We start from the raw sequence: 23,449 nt of genomic DNA, 5'->3' as shown, positions 1-23,449 counted from the left end.
GCCCTGCGTGTGTAACGTGCGCTGGGTTTCGTGCCGGTGACGTAGGTGCCCCGGGTTCGCCCCGGAGCTGTGGGCTTAACCATCACCATCGGGGTCGCAGCTATGTTTCGCCTCTGGTTTGTCAGGGCTTATCCATCCAAATCCGTGGAATTGCCTACTGAGAAGCAGCGGAAACCGAAATAAAAGTTTCGTCACACCTTTCAACTCCCTGCCTGGTTTACCGACACGCCAAGTCAAGTCCCCAAAAAGCATCCCGTCGGGCTCAGCCTCCTCCGCAGCTGCGACGAAACCAACTGACTGTCGCACCAATGCCAAGCCCGACGACTCCCACCGCGCCCTTTGTCACTGTGTGGGAGCTGCGCCGGGTGCTTGATTGGCATCAGAAATCCGAAATCTGGAGCCGAAGCACGGCTGCCGGCGGTCACCACGGGGCATTGCTGATCATCTTGCCGTCTGTTCCGCCTTCGTCAGGCTGGGGCCCATTCGCCGAGCAATCTGGATGCCGTCTCCGTTGCAACGGGAACTGCGTTGTACGTCTGATTGTAAAGGTGTTTTCTGGGACTCGAGCGGCCGCCGAGAGAGACACCTTCGGAAAGTGGGAAGGAAGCCGCCGGTGTCATGTAGCTCGGGAATAAGTCGAGCTTCTGATGATCCTGCTTATCCGATGGAGGAATCGACTTGGCCCATCGTCACAACCACCTACACACCACACCACACACCATTTGCTCCCACTTGTACCGGCAGCTTGGTCTTGTCGTCGGCGTCATTCGCCAGATGACATCCAGCTGCTGTGGTGCGCCACCGCATACAGCGAGGTACTAATTAACTCACTTGAGGCCAAAGGTTGGTCTTCGTCACAACTCAACCGTACAGTGGGATCGACCGCAAATTCTTCAATCCGCATTTCGTTGAGCTGCACTTGCCACACTACCTACATCGGTTAAAACAACGCAGCGTTGATAATCCCCTTTTCGCCACAAAAAACATGATTGGTTATGTTGCCAGCTGCGCTTGGCTCAAACAAAACCCGCCGTGGCTTCATTATGCCGTTAGGCCCACACACCCACACAAAGAGGATGCAGTCACAGTCTCTGGCCATCGTTCCATGTCGCGGATAATTGTTCTTTGCCGCTGCTAGGCAGCGTCACTAACGACAAGGTCGGGTATTATGCAGAAGAAGAGTGTCACCCTTTCGATATCGCTCGACCAAGCCGGCCTGGTGCAGGCTCTAGAAGGCCGCCGCTGGCCATGCTTTCCGCGCCATCTTCATCATTGGTGGCCCGCGAACTGCCGTTCCTGGAATTGACCACCTCTCAGCGTCCGCTTGAACCACGCCACATCGGGTCATAGTGACCCGTCCTTTGTTCTGCTCTTCGAGCCCTGAGAAACCGTCCTTCAGGGGATCGATAATATCCCGCAAACTAGCATCTGCCGCCGCACCGCCCAGTTTTGCCTGCGGAGCCGCCAAGTTGCTCAACAACGGACCGACCATCGCTGTCTGCCCATAACCTCTGAACTGCTCGCCGCAATGTGAAGCTTGAATCCCGTACCCTCCATGTGTCCATTTGCCAACCTCTACGGTTCCTAATTCCCGGGATCGCATTACCACGCTCTTCTGTGATTCGGTCTCGTTTGTCCCAGCTGGCTACGACCGAAAGGGAGTCGGGCAGCTGGACGGCTGCACTACCGGTAGGAGGAGCAGGTCGGCCATGCTCCCAGGCCGTGAACACTTTCACCGGCCGTCCCTCGGGTTTGTCGATCGCTGCCGATCGTTGCCGCGTGTTTCTTGGAACAGGCTCGGCACCACAGCGTTAACGCAGTATGCGATGCACGGCTTCGTATGCAGCCATAGCAGTACCGTATGTAGCATGGTCAGTGTGGCGCGGGCGAGGCGACTTACCAGGGTCGCTTTTCGAATTGATCTGGCATCTTGGTTCAGTTGATCCCCGGAGGTTATCGGTAGTTGGGAGTTCGATAATCTCCTGGATTGGTCTGGCCACTCGCCGATCGCTGTCGTGATCGTCTGACTGCACAACGACTGTGCAACGGCAGTCCATGGTCAATTTGAGCGGCAGTGCTACGTCACTGAAGCCTTTTAATCCTTTGTGAAACTACGCAGGCACGCTACGAAAGTTCGAGGTGATGGAAATCTCAATTCTTGCTTCGCACCCAGGCCCCGGTGCATGGGAAATTGATCATGTAGGACCATCTCCCTCGTATTGGCACTACTGATGCCAATTGTGAACCGCTCGCCTGAGCATTCCATACCGGCCACGTTATGCTGAAGGGTATTGGTTTCTGTGATTATGTTTTTATATCTTTCCATCTGGATCCTGTGACCATTTGGTATGTACTCGATGGTAGACCAAGCCGATTCTCTATCGGAGACGAAGGACTGCTTGATATATGTTCAAGCTTCTCTTCACCATTATGTACATAACCTACAATATCACCGTGCCTCCCCCCTTCCGTGAGCTCCGAACGCCAATGCCAAAGCCATAAAAGTTTAAAAATAAAAAACCCCCAGTGCAAGCCACTTACATCCCTTTCCTGGTATGAATCCGCTCATGGCGGCGGCAGTCATTCAACCTCGCAAACGCCTTGCCGCAGTTGGAGCACGCGTAAGGCCTCTCGCCGAAATGGCTCCTCTCGTGCCCCTTGAGGTTGATGTTGCGCGTAAACGTCTTCTTGCAGATCTTGCACTCGAACTTTGCCGTCTCGACCCTCCTGCTCATCTGCAGGAAGGCCGACGGCGCGTCGCTCAGCTCCGGGTGGTAGTTGCGGACGTGCCTCTCCTTGTCCTTGTTGGAGGAGAAGCCCACGGGCGCGAAGCCGCACGTCTCCAGGGGGCAGGGGTAGGGCCGGTCGTGGCGGTTGTGGTGGGCGTCGCGGTCCTTGCGGTTGTCGAAGCCCTGGTGGAAGAACTTGCACAGCGTGCGCTGGCACTTGAAGAGGTTCGGGCCGTAGTAGTGCTCCATGGTGTCGTCGCCCACGGTGCCCATGGAGGGCCTGAAGTCGTTCTCGATGGCGGCGCGGTGGGACTCGAGGGCGGACTCGAGGCGGCGGATGCCGGGCTTGTTGCGCTCGTCGACGGGGGACTTTTGGTGGGTGAAGATGTGGTTCCAGAGGCGGCCGAGGTGGGCGTGAAACGGGAGGTTGGCGTACGCCGAGAGGGAGTCGAGCGGGAGGTCCGGGTGGGTCTCCGCGGGGGGTTTGAGGTCCAAGTCGTAGGCGGAGACGAAGGCTGAGAGGGCGGAGGAGAAGGACGCGGTGTAGTAGTCGCGCCAGACCTCCTGCGCCGCGCTTGCCTCCGGGGCGAGTTGGCGTGTGTCGGAGGAGGAGGAGGGGGCCGGGGACGGGTACGGCGACGGGAACGGGAAGACGTCTCGGCAGTCCGCGATGACGGTGTCGATGTGCTTGTACCACTGCGACATGGCGTAGTCCTGGAAGGAGAAGTAGCCCTGGAGGATGTGGTCGCGGCGCTCGGCCTCGGTGTAGTCGGCAGCGGCGAAGCAGCGGAGGGAGAGGTAGCGGAGGCAGAGAATCGCAAGGTCGCACTGGACGAATTTCGAGTTGATGTGTTGCGTGAGGACGAGATGCCTGAAAGGGGGGTTGGCTTGTCAGCAACCGGACATTTAGCTCGCCCAATGCCACGCCGGTAGTCCCAGCGAGAGCACGACACGCGAAAAAGACAGAAGGGGGGCTCTGCTAGAAGAGAGAGGGGGAGGGGACGCACTGTTTTGCCGACGAGTGGATGAGGCGGATGTTATCCCCGGGCAAGACCTGGACCAGGGAGCCGAGGAGGTCCGAGATGTTGTCGGAGCGAATCATGCGCAGGTCGAAGTCGACAACCTGGTTGACCGGGTCGAACGCGAGGATGGCCTGGATCTCGTGCCACTTCAGGGGTCGGTGGGCGCAGACTAGCCAGCCGAGGAGGAGCTTGGCCTTTTCCCAGTGGGCGGGGGATTCTCGGGTGAGGTTGTCCTTGAGGGTACCCAGGAGCTTGTCATACCTGCGAGGGGTGTTACTACACGAGCATGTGCGATGGCAGATGGGTTGCGAGCTTCGCTGGAAGGAGAGGCGGCAGGAGAGCTGAGAGAATGGAAGGGATAAATGGATTGAGAAGCAAGATACAGAACGAGACTCGAAGAGGAGATCGGGGAGACAGTACGGGGGGAAAGAGGCACGTACATGTTGGATATACCGTCGGGGAGCATTCCTGGTCTGACCTTTTCGAGAAGATCCGCCTTGGTGGTCTGCTTGACGAGATACTCCATGGCGAGCTCGGCGTACAGAAACAGGCCTGCAGTCTTGCGTCAGTCCCGGGTGACAAAAGGAGCATTTCAGTTCGGGGGGTCGGCGAACCTTCGCTCTGATCCGCAATCTTATCCTCAATGCCCTGCACATTCTCGTCCGTCAGGTTGAACCTCTTGCCAACCTTCTGCAGCTCCTCGGGCTCCATCCTCTTCTTCACATAGTTACGGATATCCTGCGCATTGTCCTTCCAATCAAGCCCGACCTCCCGTCCGCCCTCGCCGGGGATGCCGTACTTGAGCATGGCCCTCCGCAACTCGACCCCGGACTGGCCCATGAACAGCACGCGTAGTTGGCCCTGGTTGATGTCCTCGCACCGCATGACCTGCGCCGTCAGGAACGCGACCGTCTGCTGGATCTCGGTGGCCGCGGCGCACTCGTCCAGGCCGTCCACGACGACGTACTGCCGTGGGTTGATGTCGAAGAAGGCTTCGATCAGCGGGATGGCGGCTTCGGGGCTCGAAAGGGTCGAGCCGCCGTTGTTTGTGATTTTGTCGTCGCAGAGGGGGAGGATCGTGGCGTTGTTGTTCCTGGCGCGGGACGCATGGCCGCCGACTTCGTCGTCGGAGGGCTCGGGGGTCAATATGTCGGCGGCGCAGACGAGCTGGTTGAGGATGCCCCTCAGGATCCCCAAGTACGTGGCCATCTCCTGGTCGCCCTCCTGGCAGTAGAAGTAGCAAACCTGCACGTCGCGCGGTATGCGCCCCTCGGCCGCCAGCTCCTGCAGGCGGGTGATGACCAGGGACGACAGGATCGTCTTGCCCATCCCCTTCTGCCCGTGGACCCATATGGTCGAGTCCTGCGGCGGGTCCTCGCGCATCCAGTTCGACACCGGGTCGTAGCGCTTGTAGAGCCAGCGGCCGTTCTCCGGGCAGATGTCCCGCTTCTTGACAAAGGTGTCGTGGAGCATCTCCGTCTTGTTGGGCGCGGCGATCCATTTGAGGATCTTGTCCTTTTGCTTGCGCTTGCGCTCCTCCTCGTCGCTCCGAAACCTGGTCCATTTGGAGTCGTAGTTGTATTCGTACTCGTAGAACCTGCGGCGGACCTCATTGACGTCTTCGAAGGGTGGGTTGCTGGGAGGCGAGTCGAAGCCCGAGTCGACGCCGCGAAAGGCGCCGTGGTCGCGGTGGGGGCGGCCGTAGGTTCGGATGAAGTCGTCGTGGAGTCTCAGGCTGCATGCGAGATGGTGGAAGGTCGCGTCCAGGTCTTTCCATGTCGCCCTGTGCAGCTTGGCCCATACTGGAGGAGGGTGGGCGCGCTGTCAGCTTTGCTTTTTTGTGTGTAGACGGCGGTGGTGTGGAGGGATGCGGACTTACATGAACTACGGAGAGAGAAGAGCTTGTATGCTAGCCTGTGGAACTCGAGGATGTCGCGGTAAAGGTGCAGAAGGCATTTTTTGGCATCCGACGACTTTGCAAAAAACTCCTTGTAGTCCGACAGAGGCGGGATGTTAATCCCCAGACACTGATATACCTCGAGGAGGTGATCGAAGGCCCTGTCGTTGACATTTGTGGTCTGGTGGGGAGGAGAGAGGGACGGTGTCAGTCAAAGACCAACAACTCAAGTCACAAGGCCAAGCATTCAACGCTATTTGGGCTCTATCATGGACGGGACATGCACACCTTCAAAAGAAACTTCATGGGCCCCCAGATGCAAGCCATGATGCCGTGCACATCTCCAAAGTTCAGGTCCTCGAAAACGTTCTGCAGCGCGTCCATGCCGTCGAGGAACATCTGGACCCGGTTGAGGTTCATCAGGGTCCGCTTCTCCTGCTGCTGGAACTGGATGGCGCGGAGGTCCCTGTAGACCTCGTGGGCGGTGCTACTCTCGAATTCCTCGGCATGATTCGTGTTCAAGAGGGCCTTGAAGTCTTTGGCGCTCTTCTCGATGGCCGCTTCCACGTCCATGTGGAGGTCCGGGGCCCGGGAGGCGCCGAAACCTTGGGCCATGGCTCTGGCGATGGGCTCCAGGCGGCCGGAAACGGGGGTGGTTGAGCTGCACCCGCTGTGGGTTTTGCGGGTTAGGGACTGTCGAGTTCGCCGGGCCCTTCGCAACAAGACGCAAAAAAAGGCAATTGGGGCCGGAGGAAGACGATGGATTCAAAGAGCTAAACAGGAAACGAAGTGTCTGGAGAAGATGGGAACGTCCACTTGCACACCAGCAGTCGACGTTGAGGCTGATGCACCCGCAATGCACAGCAAAAAAGAGGCAGCCAGGCGTATATCAAAATGCTACCCTGTTCGGCACGAACCTTGCCCTCCACCTACAGACAGGAACGCCAATGGAGTTGTCGACGCTGGCCCGCCCCGGCACACAAGGGGGGGGAACATGGGATGCATGAGGCGCTAGGCAGCCCAAGCACTGCCACACTCTCGTTCTCCATCCTCTCCATCCTCGCCATGTGCTGGCTGGCTGGCGGGCTGGGTATGCTGGTAGGGTATTGGATACGGGTATCTATGTGGCCTTGCGGTCCTCTCTGGGTGTGGCCTCTGCCCACCAAAGCCACTCGACCTGCATTGGTATGCAGTGCATTTTTCGACCCCTGACAGTCGACCAACCGCGACGAGTCCCGCGTCCACTCGACACGCAGGCTGATGTCGGATTCCCGCCTCCCGCCGGACGCCTCGTGAGGGGCACCGCGAGGAGGGGGTGGTTGTCTTGCTCAGTCGCTCGATTGTATCTGCAGTGTCCCTTTCTAGGGCCGTTAGGCTGTCTCGTCATTGTATGGGAATGCGTTGGAGGCGAGTCGACACATTGTTCGCTGCCGGTGTCAGGGGTCTCTCCTCTGCATCCCGTGTAACTCGAGCATTTGCGCGTCCCCCCCAAAGGCGCTGGGTAAACTGGTGCCATAGGGCGACGTGTTGTGTCCACAGCAGCCCTGGAAATGCCGCATCACAAGACTCACAATATCGGATTCCACGAACATCGTCAATCTACGTCACCCGCAGCCCCCGTCGGAGAGGGCTCCGGCGAAAGCTCACGAGACAAGCATCGGCAGGTGGGAATTCCCCATGTTTTTTGCCTCGTTATGGCTAGTGAGGCTCTTGGAAATCCCCCGGCCGGAGGACACCGAGCGCACGTTGAGGCGGAGCACCCGTCGGTGTGTACCGGGGTCCCGGGGGCATCGGGGGGCGGTGCAAAGCGGGTGCAAAAAACAACACTAGTGTCACTGACCAAGTGGAAAAACCACCTGAGTGCAGCTCTAAGCTTCGGCGAAGTGCGAACCACGGGCGGGATGACGATTGCCTTCAACGTCGGCCGCCAACTGCGCCACGAGGGAGGGACAACTGCACAGCAAATGGCCGCCTTTCTGATGCCTCACGTCACCGTCCATCATGTGGTCAAAAATGGTTCGCCCGGCGCCTTTTCCTGCCGCCGAGCCTCATTATGCATGCTCCTCAAGCACTGGCTGCTCAAGGAACATTGTCGCAATCCGCGAGAGACGAGACGAGACAGGACCCGAACGAACATCTCGAGGTTTGTCTAGTGAAAGGGCCAGACGAACAACAACTCCGGAAACCCGGCCCCCGACTCGCAATCACACCGCCGATCGCCCTTCTTCACCCCCACAATGTCGTCCCTCAAGAGGCTTCTCAACGAGGACGACGACGAACTCCACTATCCCGACCCGTCGTCTGTGTCCTCGTACGGCTCCATTCCGCCAACCTACAAGGGCGCCCAAGATTACTCCGGATCCTACCCACGCCAGCCCCATTTCCAGAGCCCGGACTTTCCACAAGAAACCCCCGTTCTGGAAGACGTCTCGTCATTAAACGAGGTCTTTAACAGAATCCTTTTCGACTTTACCGCTGATGATCAGCTGGGGGCTTTCAATTTCGGGGACGGCACCGAGGGGGCGCCGTACGACCTGGAAACTGACCTGGAAACGTGGGGCCGCAACATCACCGCCGTGTCACCGGCTTCCGGGCTCTATAGTTCTCCCCAGCCATCCCCCGGCTCTGGGTCATCGCAAGACTCCCTGCCCGTGACGCACTCGCCTTCGCTCGTGCCCGAGTCCAGTGTCACGGGCTCAGATACGTACTCGTCGGTAGGAGATGATGAGACGGACAAGGTCTGCTACGGGATGGTTAGTTGCTCGACTTTCCTTCTTTGCCGTTCCAATTCCTTTTTTGTTTTCCCCACCCTCCCAGCGGCCTAGACACGGATCGACTCATAAGCAGTAGCTCTACAATGTAGACGTCAAATTGATAGGCGACATGGGCGCCATCGACACCAAGATCCGCGACTTCCACCAAGCATCCATGTTCCCGGCCGGGAGGACAACGTATCAGCGCTTCGTCCTCAGCGAGCAGCAAGAACACGTCCTCCTGGCCTTCAGAGACGACACTGCTACCGAGTTCGGATACCTCCGCTCCGGCCCCGGCAAGACCCTTTCGAAACTACTGAACCAGAACCAGATCGAGTTCGAGCCCATCGCTCCGACCATTGCCCTGAGGGAAACCATTGCCCGGGCAAAGAAGCCCGTCGAGGCCATGGTGAAGGTCGACATCAACGTCTACGGGCCGCGGAACGCGGCGCAGGAGGTCGGGAGGAAGCTGTCCGAGGGCAAGCTCTGGCTGCAGAAGTCGGACCACGCGCGGCGGGGCGTCCACTATGAGAACCCGCACGTGTTACGGATCCGGGGCGGCGAGGATATGCCCGACGAGGTCGTGCGGGACGTCAACAGCGGGGCGCCGGCAGCCGGGAAACAGCCGCGCGAGGAGAAGCTGCGGCGCATGATGATTGAGGTTTACGACTCGATCAAGAACAAGCGGCAGCTCAACCGAGAGCTCGGCGACAACCGGCTCAAGAACGACTTGCTGTGGTAGGTTTATACGTATATCTGTCGGCAGTGAGAGCATCGTCAGGGTGTAGGCTTACGCGTCTTTTCTACAGGCATCAACAAGAGGCGCTCGCCTTCATGCTAGAGAGGGAGTCCGGCAACATCGACCTAGCATATCGTCTCTGGCACCCGGTCACGTATGACGGCCAGGAATGGTGGGTTCTGCAGGTGCTGTGATTCCAAGAGGCTTTGCTAACGGTACCAGGTTTCGCCATAGGATCACACATGTTAAGCAGCGGACCCGTCCAGACGAGAGAGGAGGCGGCATCCTCGCCGACGAGATGGGCATGGGAAAATCTCTGTCCATCCTGTCGCTCATTGTCAAGACTCTGGAAAACGGTCAGCAGTGGGCTGAGCAGGAGGAGCAGAACAATGAGAACAACAAGGAGCTGCACTATTCTGGCTCGACTCTGGTAGTCGTGTCGTCTGCTCGTAAGTGATGAAGAATTGCGGTGACAGGTTCTGCGGGGCCGTCGGAGCGAAGCTAACTCATCAAAGTCCTGATCTACAACTGGATGAATGAGGTCGAAAAGTGAGCAACGCCTTTCCTCCCATTCAACAGTGGGAAGAAGAAATCTAACGATTCACAGACACGTAGACGGAAGCTTAGCGCATGTCAAGTACCACGGCCCAGGTCGTGAGAAAGATCTTGATAAGATCAAAAACTCCCACATCGTTGTGACGACCTACAACACCCTGTCGGCGGAGTTTGAGAGGAAGTCTTCCATTCTGCATAAGATTGGCTGGTATCGGGTGGTGCTCGATGAAGGTAAGTGTTCCCCGTCTCGGTTGCATTGAGAACCACAGCTTAAGCATCCCAGCGCACATCATTCGACGCCCGGCCACGACGTTCTACCACGCCTGCAGGGAACTGCATGCAAACTCCCGCTGGTGCCTTACGGGAACCCCCATCCAGAACAAGCTGGCCGACATTGGCGCCCTCTTCGCCTTCGTCCGCGCGAAGCCCTTTGACGAACCCGCCACCTTCCGCCGCTACATCGAAGTCCCGTTCGAGCAGCACAGCGACAACCCGGAAAAGGTAAAGGAACGCCTCATCATGCTCCTCGAGTCCCTCTGCCTGCGGCGGACAAAGGACCTGCTCGAGCTCCCCGGCCTCGAGGAGCGCGTCAAGGAGCTCGAGTTCACCCCGGCGGAGCGCGACCAGTACGACAAGACCAAGAAGATCCTCATGCGCATCATCAAGCAAAAGGTCGGCGAGGTCGAGAAGAGCTCCAAGTTTGGGCTGTTCCAGGCGAACCTGCAGATGAGGATCCTGTGCAACCACGGCACGTTCCAGAAGCCCTTCTCGTGGCACCGGCGGAGCTACCGCCTCACCCTCGACGAGCGCGAGGCCGCCGTCTCCGCCCTCGGGCAGAACGCCGAGATCACCTGCAACGGCTGCCACCAGCCCATGCCCATCCTCGGGTCGAGCAGGCTCCGCAACGAGTTCGAGGAGCAGTGCATGCACGTCTTCTGCTCCGAGTGCCTCGAGGACTCTGATATGTCGACGTTCGGCTCTCAGAGGCGCCACTGCCCTGTATGCGAGAACTGGATGAAGCTGCCCAAGGCGCAGCAGCGTGTGCTGGCGCCGGGGCCGGGGCTTCCATCGGTAAGGGTCGACGGCCCCGGCGCGTCGGGCGATGTCGACATGCCCGATGCGCCGGCCAGGACTTTTTCGGCCGAGGACGACGAGGATTACTTCAGCCCGGTAGGGCACTCTACCAAGATGGAGGCACTGATTCGCGACGTCAAGGAGGACATTTGGACCACAAAGAGGTATGTCACGGACGATGTTACTCGGCCAGGGCTGTTCGGCCTTACTGACCATCTCAGCATCATCTTTTCTTGTTGGACGAGAACACTGCACCTAGTGTCCAAGCACCTGCATGAGGCCGGCATTCCTCATCTCCAAATCGACGGCGACTGCGCCCTGTTGAAGAGGCAGCAGATGCTCGAGCAATTCTCCAAAAAAGAAGACACGCGGGTGCTCATCATGACGACCGGCACTGGAGCTTTCGGGTATGTCTTGTCTCTTTGTGTGCTATTTGGCAAGAGAAAACCTTTCGTCTCGGACCATCACGTTCTGACATTGTTACTTCCGCGTAGTCTTAACCTCACCTGCGCCAACCGCGTCTTCATCGTCGAGCTGCAATGGAATCCCAGCGTCGAAAACCAGGCCATTGCCCGAGCTATTCGATTCGGCCAGGGCAAGAAGGTGCTAGTCACCAGATATGTCATCAAGGACACTGTCGAAGAGGTTCGTTTCCCATGATCTGGGCTCCATGGAGGTACATTTCTCGCTGACCAGCCTTTCACAGGAAATGAGATCGCAGCAGAACGTGAAGAAGGCTCTCGCAGCGATTGGCTTCGACGAGCAGCCTTGCTCGACGGATTACATGGATCAATCACACCGCTAGGTCGGGGGGGGAGGCGAGCTGGTTTGCAGGAGGGGGGGCGCAATTGCATTTTCTCGCGGATTACTGGGACGGCGGCGACGACGACGACGACGACGGGGGAGGGAGGTTCACGGCAGGGAAAAGACTAATTTTTGGGGCCAACGCAGCGAGCCTGCAACGCCGGCATGAGCACATCATGCCCACGATTCTCCGAGACGTAAAAAAAGCCGAGTCTGGAAGCTGAGCTTCGACTGTGCACCATTAAACTAATACCCAATGACAACTCACTTCTCGCATTTTGCTTTCTGATGTCCCTCCCCGCACGAAATCGGCATATGCGTGACCTCGGTTTCTGAAGAAAAGAGCAGAAAAGCAGCAGACAGCCACAGGCGGCTTCGGTTGGTTGCAGGGCAAGTCAGAGTGACACGGCAAGCCCCGGAAGTCTGCCTGCTCGCCTTGTTTGGGAACACTGCATGTCTAGTTCGGTTGCCTCCATGCAGGCTCAGCCACATGGGCCTTCATCAGCCCCCCCTCCCCCCTTTCGCCCATCAGACAGCACATAAGTGTGCACCCCAGAGCCTTGTCAGGCTGACTAGAGCCGGCTGTTAGCCACCTTCCCGCTTCAAGGAAGTATTACGTGAAAATCTCATGACTTTTGTTGTCTCTCCTTCGAAATAGCGTGGCCCAACGCCAGCATGGCCGACAACGTAACTCTGCCCAGGAGGCCCGCACATCGCCGGCGCCTATCCGAGACGGATCTCGACGATGCCACCTCGGGCCCCAAGAGGAACCGGGAGAGGGCCCCCGGCGAGGTGTGCTGCTCCCGGTGCCGTCTGATGTTCTCGGAGAATGGATTGAAAGCGCTCAGCTCAGTCGCCGGGTTCGGGCATCTCACATACGCAGAGTGTGCCGCGTCTGCCAGTAAGGGCTGTGAAGTATGCATCTTTATTATCGACACAATTGAGAAGAGAAATGAACATGACTGGGCCGGCGACGATACCCTGACGTTTTGGAATCGTCCGAGTGGGAAGATTGCCGATTCTCCGCCTTCGTTTATAGACACCCTCGAAGGCCGCCTCCCATCCGGCGTGGTTGTGATAACCATTTATCCGTACGCTGAGGAAGGTTCGTTGTGTTTTCCTGCTTGAGAGCCAGCCCCGGCGGCTGCCCACTTTTGAGGAAGCTCTGACGAGGGGCGACATAGGTAATCCATTCGCCGCACTGATACATAGAAGGCCTCTTCAACGGGACGTGAAGAGCAAAAGGATACTCTCCGCGGCACGCCGGCTCTTCTCGGAGTGCAAGAAGTCGCACGCCCAGTGCCGCTACTCGCGAGACACCGTCCTGCCGTCCCGCGTCCTCGACGTCGGCACCGTCCAATCCCCCACGCTGAGGCTCTTCGTCAACAGCACCGAGGAGCACGGGGAGTACCTCGCGCTCAGCTACTGCTGGGGCGGTCCCCAGAAGAGCCTGCTGAGGAGGGGGACGCTGACCAGCATGACCAGCGACATCAGGCCCGAGAGCCTGCAGAGGACGGTCAGGGACGCGGTCGCGGTGACGAGAAGGCTGGGCTTCAGGTACCTCTGGGTCGACGCTCTTTGCATCATCCAGGACTGCTCTAGCGATAAGGAGAAGGAGATTTCGAAGATGGCCAAAATTTACAAGAACGCCGCGATGACTCTCGCGGCGGGGACGGCGGTGCGGGCGGGGGACGGGTTTCTTGACATGGAGAAGACGTATTTGCCGAAAGACAGGTTCGTCGTGCCCTTGTCAAACGGGGAGAAGGGGGCGGTATACCTCAGAGCGGGAGCGCACATCCCCAAGCATGCGCTCGACGAGCGGGGCTGGGTGCTCCAAGAGTTCCTCCTGTCGTCGCGGATGCTCGTCTTCTCCGAGTACGAGCTGCTCTGGCAATGCAAGGGGGTGGAGCTGCGCGGCGTCACGGACAGCAGCCTCGAGTACCTGCAGCCTCTGGAAGGCCTCCCCTGGAAGGTGTTCAACGAGGACGCGGAGTCGAATCTCGGGGACGAGGCGACGGAGTCCAATTTCGGGAACGAGGACACGGAGAAGCGGTACATTTGGAAGACGATTGTCCAGCAGTATACCCATCGCGATCTGGGCGTCAAGGATGACAGGCTCAACGCGCTCAAGGGGATAACGAGGGAACTGGAGACGCTGTGGCGTGATAGCAACAAATTTGGGCTGTGGACAAGATGGTTTGTTGAGCTGCTCGCATGGTCGAAAAGGGATTGCGATGGGGAATGGGAGATGAAGAGGGAGAGGCGGGCGCCCAGCTGGTCATGGGCGTCGTTGAATGGCAGGATAAGGTATACCGAGATGTTTGAGAGAGTGGATGCCGCAATACAGGATGCGAATCTGCTGGAGGCACGGGTGTCGAGGCATGTTGTGCTGTCATGCAGAGTTCTTAGGGATGAGGATATTGACCCGAGTAAATTCGACGAGGAAGAGGGAGAAGACAAGTGGTTGGACGAGTGCTACGATCTAGATGAAAGCGTGGACGAGGCTGGGGAGAGGTCTGTACAGTATCTGCTATTGGGGACCATCAAAAGGGGCTTTGGAGTTGCGCTCATGGCGGTTGAGGCGCCCGGAGGGTTCTATCAACGGGTTGGTTTGGCGACGTTTCAAGACGTAGATGCTTGGAAGGACATCGGGCATCGAAACATAAAACTTCAATAATGACTCTGGAACGGGTAGCTGTGATGCCCATATTGCGTACGAGTGTGGCAAGTTGGTTTCGCTTCGTACACAAGAGCAAGACAAGACTGCCCAGATGGTGGGATTCACTGATGCGGGACGCAAAACAAAGCACATACGTATTCAATAGCCACTGTTATGGCCGGCTGCATTAAACATCTATTCAAAGGTGGTTTGCCAATGCTCGCTGCACTCCATGCGCCGAGTAAATAAGACTCCTCCTCCCTTGTCATACGCAAGAATCGAAAATTTTGAGGTCCCGCTGCAACAAACGCCACATGTTTTTCAACACCTATCCCGCTAAAGACGCCCGGAGCCCGTTTTCACAAGAACACATGCCCATCCCAACCGTAACTTTTTACACGAGGTTCACCGCCAATAGCATGCTTGCGAACAAGGCCACAATGCTGGGTCCTGCTACTGAGGCCGCTGACACGGCGTCCGATGCCGGAACGCCCGACATTCCCGGAGGGAGGCCGGTTGGGAGACTCGATCCAGACCCCGTGCCTGAACCTGATCCCGGCGAGGTGATAGTGGTGTTGGTTGCCGGCGGCGTGGCGACAGATCCGGCGGCACCCGGGCACAGGCCCCGAATGGCCGTGATGTCTTCCGGACGGTTGATGGCCATTGTGCGCGAGCCACAGTTGGCGTACTGTGCCAGGTAAGCGACGTTGGTGTCGAGGTCAAACACGGCTGCCAGAACGGTTAGCATTTACTTCACTCGAGAAAACAAAGCAGGTAGCAAACGCACCATATGCTGAGCGCAGAAAGGTATCGCCCAACAACGTGAAGTCCGCATTCGGGACGATACCCAAGTAGCACGTCGGCGGGGTCGTGTGCAGCTCGCGGATCATCTCCTTGTAAGGGACCTGGATCTTCATGCCGTCAAAGTCGAAGTCGACGGTGCCGTTGAGGTTGACCAACGTGCACGAGACAGGGTAGAATCCGTTGGCGTCGAGGCCCGGTGAGCCAAAGTCGCTTGCAACCGTACTGGCGAGGCTCTCGGGGAGCAGGGTCAGGGTGGCGCCGCTATCGAGGAAGACAGGCATCGAGCTGTTGGGGTACACACGCGTGCGGCGGCTCGGCGGGGTCAGACTGAGGGAGTTCATGTTCACCCAGTACCGGGCGACTCCGTCGGGGGACTGGTCGGCGGGGACGATGGGCAGACGTGCCAGGGCGCCGGAAAACTTGTTCGTGTCGATGCCGCCAAAGATGATGGCGCCTTCTTGCTCGTCCTTCGAGCCCAATCCAATACTGAAAGCCTTGGTGCGAGTGACGCCCTGGGCGGCGAGCTCGTCGATGAGGTTCTTGTATCGGGTGTTGACGCCTTCGCCGTAGCCGATGCCGAGGATACCGGCGAACTGGTCCTCGGAACTGCTGGCAACGCCGAACTGGACTTGCTGCATTGTTGTACGGGAGCCGGCGAGGGCGAGACTGTCACGGACGTAGGTGATGTTTGCGGCACCGATGCCGTAGCGGAGAGTTTTGGTCGTCTGGAGGGCGACAGCGGTGGAAGACCGGGTGGTATCATAGAAGCCTACAGCTTCGCAGAAACGTTGGTCAGAGGCGCTTAGGACAGTGCAGTCCGGGTTCACCCAGAGCTCGAATGACCCTGTGTCGAGCTGGGCGTAGACTGTTTGAGGTGGCGTGCCAATGTTGACTGAAACAATGTTAGTTGGAGATGTTGGTTCTTGGCTGGCACTGTGGCTGGAAAACAGAGGGGCGGTGCTCACGTTGGGCGTAGTATGCCACATCTGAACGGTTGGCAAGCTTCGCCTCGACCTGTCGACTGAAGACGCCGCGCTTGGTGGAATGGATGACGGGCAGTGTGACAAAGGCGTTCACATTGGCATCGTCGTCGACCGGCAAGTCCCGCATCGAGACTGGGGGCTTGACTTGCGGGATAACAGCAGGCAGGGCGTCCAAGTCCTCGCCGAGGATATCGTCGAGAAGCACCTTTCGCCTTGAGCGCGTGCGCCGTGTCCTCCTCAACTTTGAGGTCACAGGAAGAGTCATAACCATAACGTCGGAGTCATCGTCGACAGGGAGAGAAAAGCCACGCGGGGCAACCTCGACATTGTTTTGCGTAGTGTAAGGGATCACGGGAAGTGTCATGAGCGCGCCGAAGTCGCCGTCGTCGGTCGGTAGTTGAGGCCATGCTCGAGTGCTTGTGAGCAGCGAGAGAGCCAGCAGAGCGGAGGAGAGGAGCGCCATTTCTGGCGCTGGAGAGGGTGAGGGTGTTATCGCGGTCGTCGCCACATGGGAACTGTCTGGGTGGAACGGCGCTCGGGCGGGTTGGTGATAAGGCACCCGACTCGTTGATGATGGCGGGGGATATGAGAATCGATCTCAGTTTTTGCTCCTAGGCGCCGAACGAGTTGTGGATTAATGGGCAGCCGGCTCGAAGACCGATTGCGTAGGACAAAAGAAAAGTAGCCGAAGATGAATCAAAAAGAAAGGAAGCCGGTAAGTTGTTGACGATGAACAGAATGACGATCCGGTCGCAAGCTGATGAAGAGAAGATCCCTCCCAAACGGCGAACGAACGCAACGCAATGCAAAACACGCCTTAGCTAAAGGAAAGAGAAGAATAGAAGCAGACTCCACCGTCGACACAGACAACGATTGGGAACGAATTGAAGATTGATAATAGAGACGACGAAAAAAAAAGGACTGTGACAAGAATAGGGATTGGGAACAGGAACGGGAATAGATCGACCAAAAGAGAGAGCGAAAGGCTAAGAGGAGACGACTGAATCGGCCAACGCCCTGTCCCAGCTGTCAACGCCAAGGAAGGGGGGACGACAGCGGGGATGAGGAACCAGGCTGTCTCAAAGTTGCATGGTTCGCACGTTTATTCCTCACAAATCCCTTTAAACTCCCCTGTCGAAGTCTTGGCAACCCTGTCGAACGTTTTCCCGCTTGGCGCGTGCTGCCGAGTCAAAATCCAAATTTGGAAAAACAGCCTGCGGAATGCTGCAGCAGCAAAGTGTAATGGCTGCTGTCTGGGGCGGTTTTCTCGTTCTCGGAGGCGGAAACAACAGCGTCTTTGGGTGGCGCGGCATTCCATCCAAAGTCTTGCTTCGTCTCACCCTCGCGAAGGAAGGCAAACTGGCAAAACTTGGCAGCTCGGCCTTGGCCACTTCGAACGACGAGAGAGGGCCTGTGAGTGGCCGCGAGGGACACTTCAAACAGTGACCTCAGGCCTGGCGTCGCAGATTTGGCTAGGGGTCGCAGGCGAGCCGGGGTGGGAAATCGTAGATCAGACAAACCCCTGAGACGAAAGTGGACGCTGGTGGTGCGAGAATCGACGCCGCTAAGCCCAGATGGTGCGCCGTGAGCCTCTTCAGAAGCCCTCGACGAGGGAAAGGAACCCAGGCGGTCGAATATCTGCGACCGAGGGGGCGGGAGAGATCAGAGCCGATGGGGTCCGGTCCAATTGCACTCGGCCCAGGAGCCCTAGAGCAGCACATCGAGGATCTGAGAATCTTGAGGCTGCTTGTCGAATACGCTTAATGCTGCTGCTGGCCAATCCGGTGCCAGAGATCCCTAGCCCGTGGAGTCCGGCCTGAAGCAGGGACAGCATTGAAATTGCTCCGGTGCATCGAATGATCAAAGCCATAGATGTAGTGTCCTTAGCCCATAGGCCCGAAAAGCCACATTTTTTGAGGGGGCCAAGAAACCAAGAGATTGGGAATTACCAGCTGTTGCTAAATCTAAATGCAGGTCAATCGTGACATGAATTGCCAACGAACTCTAAAGCCCCTCTTTGCTGCGTGCCGCTTGTGACAGGTACAAGACTCAGACCTGGTACGTACTTCATTTTCATTCTTCAGATATTGTTCATGCCCCGTGCCCGTCGTAGTCCGTGCCGAGCAGAATCTCCCCAGATTTCGGCTAGAAATCATGAGCTTCAACAGGGACGGGTTTCATGAGGAATGATCCAAATGAGTGGTCGCTACAATCAGCCATCGGGCATCTCAGAGTTGTATTCTTAAGTCTTGTTTGCCAATACGGCTCTATGGTTTGATCTGCCATAGCTTGAAAGCCAAGCTGGAATTCTCCGGAAGGTATCCACAGCTAACCTACTTACAATAGCCTAACCCCACTTGGATGTGAGCGTGATGCCTGCGCGCCAGCCACATAACGCTCGGACTGATATTTATGTTTACCTGGGAAAGCCGTGCTGTTATAACCGTTCAAGAGGTGCTCTTTTCTGATTCACACACTAATCTGACCACGACCCGGGTGAAAACATAACCATACAAGTGAGATTCGACTTTTTTCCTACAAAACAAAAGCGTTGTAAAAGAAGGTGCCCATGGTTCAAGTTCACTACAAAATTGCGAGAAACTATGTCTCTCCAACTATAATTCATTTACTTAGTTGCTCATCTTATTATGGCCGCTTTTAAACGATGAGGTGATGCGTCAAGTGAGCGGGCTGACCGAGGGTGGCTGAGGGAGAACAGGCGGGGCATCATTGAAGAGCTCACAATGAGTTGATCATTGAAAATGTGTCCTACGCGTCAACCACATAAGCCTTTACCTCGGGAAACAGCAAGCCCATTTCAACAAATGATGTGGGTGCATGAAGCATTCATGCACCTCTGCTCCTGAATCATCTCAATATCTCAAGTGAAGCTTTCTTCTTATCCGATATCTTCCTCAATGGGCAGTCGCTTCTGAACCTGCTCTTCCATGGACTCAGGCAGAAAGCAAGAGATCCAACTCCTGTGACTTCTCGGAGATGCCTTCTATCCCCAGGGCTCCCTTAAACCTTCCTTGTCCATGAGGTTCTACGGGAAAGAGTCAACCACATCCTTTCTCCGGTTGGCCAGGACTGCAACATTTAATTCTTTCGTGTTCTGGAACTTCTTCCAACGCGCCCAGAATCACGCACCTCAGTAATCACCGGACAGAATCCCGGCTCCTTCTTTTTGACCCAGACGCACCTCAAGACCCATCGCGAGATAAGAAACCCGGCCACATCTACCTTCCTTCCCTCAGCACCGCCTTGCCCGTAACTCGAAACAGCAGCTGGAACAATGAGCGGTGCCTGCGTCGTCATCTCTGGGGCACCGGGTGCTACACCAGAGCAAGCCGCACCTCCTCAGTATGACTCCATCTCACATGTGCATCGCGTGCAACATTACGACTCGCCGGAATGGCAGGACCTTGAACCCAACGCCTGCTTCGTGTTTTACTCGACGTTGCCCGATGATGACGATGACGACGACGACGACGACGACGACGACACGGAATTGGGGTGGGAAGCCAGACTTCGTGTCAAGGCCCGCGACTTGCCACGCCTCATGCGAGAAGGTTTTCACTGGACCGCAGCCAATTTCGACTTCGAGGCTACCTACATCCAGACGGATCTTAGCTGCGAGGAAGAAGACATAAGAACGTCTGGCTGGACATGCTCCCGCAACTTCTTCCTATCGGACCTGGGCGACGACCCTCTCTGGGTCGCAAATCTAGTCGTCTGTGCCCAGAACACTGGCATCTTGTCAAAGTTCAAAATCACCGACCTGACACCGGATTTGATGAGCTGGGCGATTGCATGGAGGAAATCTGGACAGAATGACAGCACGCAGTGGCTTTATGACTGGGATTGTGACGAGCCGGAGGAAAACTTCAATGCCATCTACGGCGACATGGCGCTGGATGGGTGGTGGCCGTGGCCCAAACGCGATGACGATACCTTGTTGGAGTTTGGAAGGGCAGGTGGGAGTTAAACAATGGAGCCCAGGGCAGGCAAATAATACCTATCAACATAACTAGGCAGCAGAATTCAACACGTATACACCTGGTCCATACTTCACGTCAAGTGTTCACCTTTGTGTGGTCTCATTATAGTCGTCCTACTTGTGGACTTATGACTCCATGACAAAGATTACACGTTTCATTAAACAATGATCACGCCGCCGTCCGGGATGATAGCGATGGTACCGATATCTCAAAGACATTGCGATACCATGACTGGACATCTTCCCGGCACTCTCAATATCAGTCAAATGTTGTTCACCGCTTTTCCTCGATGAGACGGACTAGCCATATTTCCACACTTCCAAACCATATGGCATGTCATAACAAAATAACAAACCTCGACTCCCATCCCCCATCATAGAAAAAAATCCATAGGGTTCAGCCTCCAGGCCCAGAGGATCACAATAAAAACTGAGTAGAATCAGAGAGACCAAATTTAATTTTAGACGGCAAGCTTGTTGCGTGTTGGGTAGGACGCATTTCCTTCAACGCAAATCCAAGGTGCAGCCAGCCACTGCTTCTCTCACAGCCTGCACAGCTTGCGATCGAGCAATCTCACACGGGGCACCAGATCATCATTGAATTGCGCAGGAAAAGGCTCAGAACTAGCAGATACTAACCGGAAATTGCCACAGGCCCGTCGCTGTACTGCCTCAGCCCCGTATTCTAGAAAGTGACATGATCATCAAGCGGATTTCAGCGGAAGGGAATCAAATAAGCATCCTTCAGTTGACCAAACACTGCCTCTTTTCGTAACTTGGCCGTGGGTAGGTAATGCCAGAACCGTGGCCTGGGTCTTTAGGGCAGGCTCGGTGTAGACTTCAACCCTCCAAAACGAGGTCGTCGCCTGCCCCAGTACCGTAGCATGTGCGAGGCAGCCACGCAACTGCCAACCCAAGGACAGTCGGAAAATGTGCTATCGATGGTGATTTCGGAGGAAGTTGGGATCTCTCAGGGAGACACTTCCGGCACCTGGACTTCAGGACAGAAAACACCTTGTGCCGAAGTAGACTCCCCTTGCCGCAATTGCGACTTACACGCCCTCGCCCTCTTAATTCTTTCCTTGAGAAAATGTCAACTCCTTCCGTAACCGGTCTGGATTGTGCAAGTACACTTAGATGGAAGTCATGAACGAAAAATTAGCGTCTCCGTCAACGTCCTTTATCTCCCCGTCTCGAGTCTCCCTCGTTGTCCGTCTTCTCTCCCCACCATTCATCCCACCACTCGTTTTTTTGGTTATTCACCCAAACACAATAACCAATATCATTCAATCATTTGATTATTTATCAATAATCAAACATCCATCTCAGTATGGCTATGTGAGTATTCTCCCCTGTCGTTTGAGTATTCCGGCTTTTCTGACGTATTCCATTGCAGCCTCTTCAGTCTTTCGCTCCGGGGCTCTCCACTCCCATCGACGCCCGCCTCGCCCGGTGAAACCTCAAAGCAAGCCCAGAGCGAGGGCACCGGCCCCTCTGGCCAGCAGGCGTCCTCTCTGCGTGTCAACACGTAAGTATTCCATCTCGACAAACGTTGTATACTGTTCCATTTAAACCCCGCTAATATGTATGCCCATGTAGACCTCGACCTTCCAAGAGGAAGAGAAACGCAGGGAGGGCGGCGACCTCTGGCAGAGGTGGTACGGACCCAAGCAATGGGGGCGCGGCGAGGTGGATCATTATGGCCTGGGCAGGCGGTGGCAAGGTCGATGTCAACAAGGGGGTGGAGGCCCAAGTCCATTTCGAGGTGGGAGCGGCCTTTTTTGGCATTTGTTTATTCTTAGCGGTGTTTTTGGTCGGCATTTTGGCCGCCACATATAAATTGGCGGTTATATACTTAACCAAGTAGATCTATTATATCAATAGATCTCTTGTGTCTAGTACGTTTCTTCCTGTTGTCTGTGACTGTGATCTGTTTTATTACCTCTGTCTTCGTCACGCTATCCCTGGCTCTTTTGCTTCTCTAGCGTATTCCAAGAGTGGCCCGTATTCTGTATTTCAACTACGGAACCTGGACCACTCGAAGAGTGTAGGTGCTCCGGGAGAAAGATGCTGAGTGGTTGTCACGACCGCTCCGGAGGGCTGTGGCGTGGTGTGAGGCGCGCGTGGCAGTGGAACACTTCTACCAAGCCTGTTACCAAGCCCCTTGGCCCGTACATATTCCGCTGTGTACCTCTTACTTACTATGTAGAACACAACCAATCACTGCTTCCGCTGTCTACCTTTCCATCGTTTTCTTCTACCAGATCGCAGCTTTCGAATACAGAGATTATCCGCCAAGCTACCACCCGTACGGGTATTCTTGCGTTACTTACATATGTCTTTGCCTTTGCCTCGATCTTACTCAGGTGTGGTCGGCTCACCCGCCGCACTAAGGTCGCGCGGCCTGCATGGAGATCACCCCCCTTTCTTGGCCTGGGTCGAGGATGACTATGCCGAATGGGTCCGGAAGTATTCGCAATCAAACCGTTGCTACTTCAGCAGTTCTGATGCTTGATGACGTTTATACCTGGGCCTGCCCAACTACCCTTACCTACCTACCCAAACACTTCCATATCGATGTATTATTTTCCACCAGGATTACCTTCCTACCAACATTAGGGTTAACAATTCAGGCTTTATGGAGGAATACCAGCTGGCCCCGGTGGCTAACCTACGGGTCAAATTTAAAGACAGGAAGTTCTTTTCGGCCACAGCTCTTACAGTCATCCCTCGAATTGTCCCCTATAACGATTCGTTCAAACTGTTCGGTCCCACCCAGCATTTACAAGGACCAGATCGGTCGTGCCCCATTTAAAAGTATGATGCAGCTTCATGAAGGTGAAGAATAGATGCAAATGCGATATACGAGGAAGGCTTTAGTTAACAAACTTAATATCCTCCGAGAACAGTCACCCCTGGTGCCGATGGACTTGACACTTGGCCTGGTATTTCTGACCACCTCCGTGTCAAAGTCCCAGTTCCCGTCCAACTAGACCCAGATTACCTGAGGGAGAAGCGTCGTCAATCCCTAAACGAGCATCCGGATGAGAATCAGGCCCGACCAATGAGTCCCGAACGACTCCAGGAACTGAAAGATCTGGTGGCTCGGTATCAATGGTTAATCGATTGATGGAGCTGATTTGTTGGAGAGGGGCTCTTACCGTTGTTCGATGACCCTGGTGCGTATGTGATGAACATCAAAGCCCTAAATATACCCTCGCCTAGGCCGGCAGCTGCCCATCCGCCCCGGGGGCTTCTTTGATGCCCGTATGTTACAGCCAGGTATTTTGCTTGTGTAGAGATAAGCTTACATCGGGTACTCTTACTAAGTGCTTGTTTCTTCGTTGATCATGATGCTGGCGTGACTCGGACGAAGGGGGGGAGGGGGGTCGCATACGGAGCCACTACACTGCCATAGTACGCAGTGGGG

The 23,449-nt window shown here is 56.2% G+C and overlaps 5 protein-coding genes across 5 annotated transcripts; 3 read left to right on the top strand and 2 right to left on the bottom strand.

Moving 5' to 3' along the window:
* Positions 1-2,537: 2,537 nt before the first annotated feature.
* Positions 2,538-6,263, bottom strand: EsH8_IV_000101 (C2H2-type zinc finger protein; the record flags this gene model as incomplete). The annotated part of the gene is made up of 6 exons (XM_083264991.1): positions 2,538-3,600; positions 3,737-4,012; positions 4,192-4,303; positions 4,366-5,553; positions 5,631-5,829; positions 5,937-6,263. 6 exons carry the CDS (start codon positions 6,261-6,263, stop codon positions 2,538-2,540), a joined length of 3,165 nt encoding a protein of 1,054 aa, XP_083123886.1.
* A 1,622-nt stretch (positions 6,264-7,885) lies between these two features.
* On the top strand, positions 7,886-11,574 carry EsH8_IV_000100 (DEAD/DEAH box helicase; the record flags this gene model as incomplete). Its single annotated transcript, XM_083264990.1, has 10 exons — positions 7,886-8,401; positions 8,499-9,139; positions 9,211-9,312; positions 9,363-9,589; positions 9,656-9,689; positions 9,748-9,926; positions 9,979-10,933; positions 10,991-11,176; positions 11,264-11,414; positions 11,476-11,574. The coding sequence occupies 10 exons, from the start codon at positions 7,886-7,888 to the stop codon at positions 11,572-11,574; spliced, it is 3,090 nt and encodes a 1,029-aa protein (XP_083123885.1).
* Positions 11,575-12,248: 674 nt separating this feature from the next.
* Positions 12,249-14,250, top strand: EsH8_IV_000099 (HET domain-containing protein; the record flags this gene model as incomplete). The annotated part of the gene is made up of 2 exons (XM_083264989.1): positions 12,249-12,664; positions 12,786-14,250. 2 exons carry the CDS (start codon positions 12,249-12,251, stop codon positions 14,248-14,250), a joined length of 1,881 nt encoding a protein of 626 aa, XP_083123884.1.
* Positions 14,251-14,626: 376 nt separating this feature from the next.
* EsH8_IV_000098 (pepsin-like aspartic protease) lies at positions 14,627-16,482 on the bottom strand (the record flags this gene model as incomplete). The annotated part of the gene is made up of 3 exons (XM_083264988.1): positions 14,627-14,961; positions 15,020-15,928; positions 16,002-16,482. The coding sequence occupies 3 exons, from the start codon at positions 16,480-16,482 to the stop codon at positions 14,627-14,629; spliced, it is 1,725 nt and encodes a 574-aa protein (XP_083123883.1).
* A 2,832-nt stretch (positions 16,483-19,314) lies between these two features.
* On the top strand, positions 19,315-20,007 carry EsH8_IV_000097 (uncharacterized protein; the record flags this gene model as incomplete). The annotated part of the gene is made up of 1 exon (XM_083264987.1): positions 19,315-20,007. One exon carries the CDS (start codon positions 19,315-19,317, stop codon positions 20,005-20,007), a length of 693 nt encoding a protein of 230 aa, XP_083123882.1.
* Positions 20,008-23,449: the final 3,442 nt, after the last annotated feature.

Source organism: Colletotrichum jinshuiense, chromosome 4, assembly GCF_051148585.1.
Source record: "Colletotrichum jinshuiense chromosome 4, complete sequence".
In the NCBI taxonomy this organism is placed as follows: Eukaryota; Fungi; Ascomycota; class Sordariomycetes; order Glomerellales; family Glomerellaceae; genus Colletotrichum; species Colletotrichum jinshuiense.
The sequence above is the reverse complement of the archived record's forward strand: the minus strand, read 5'-3'. Positions and strand labels throughout refer to the sequence as shown.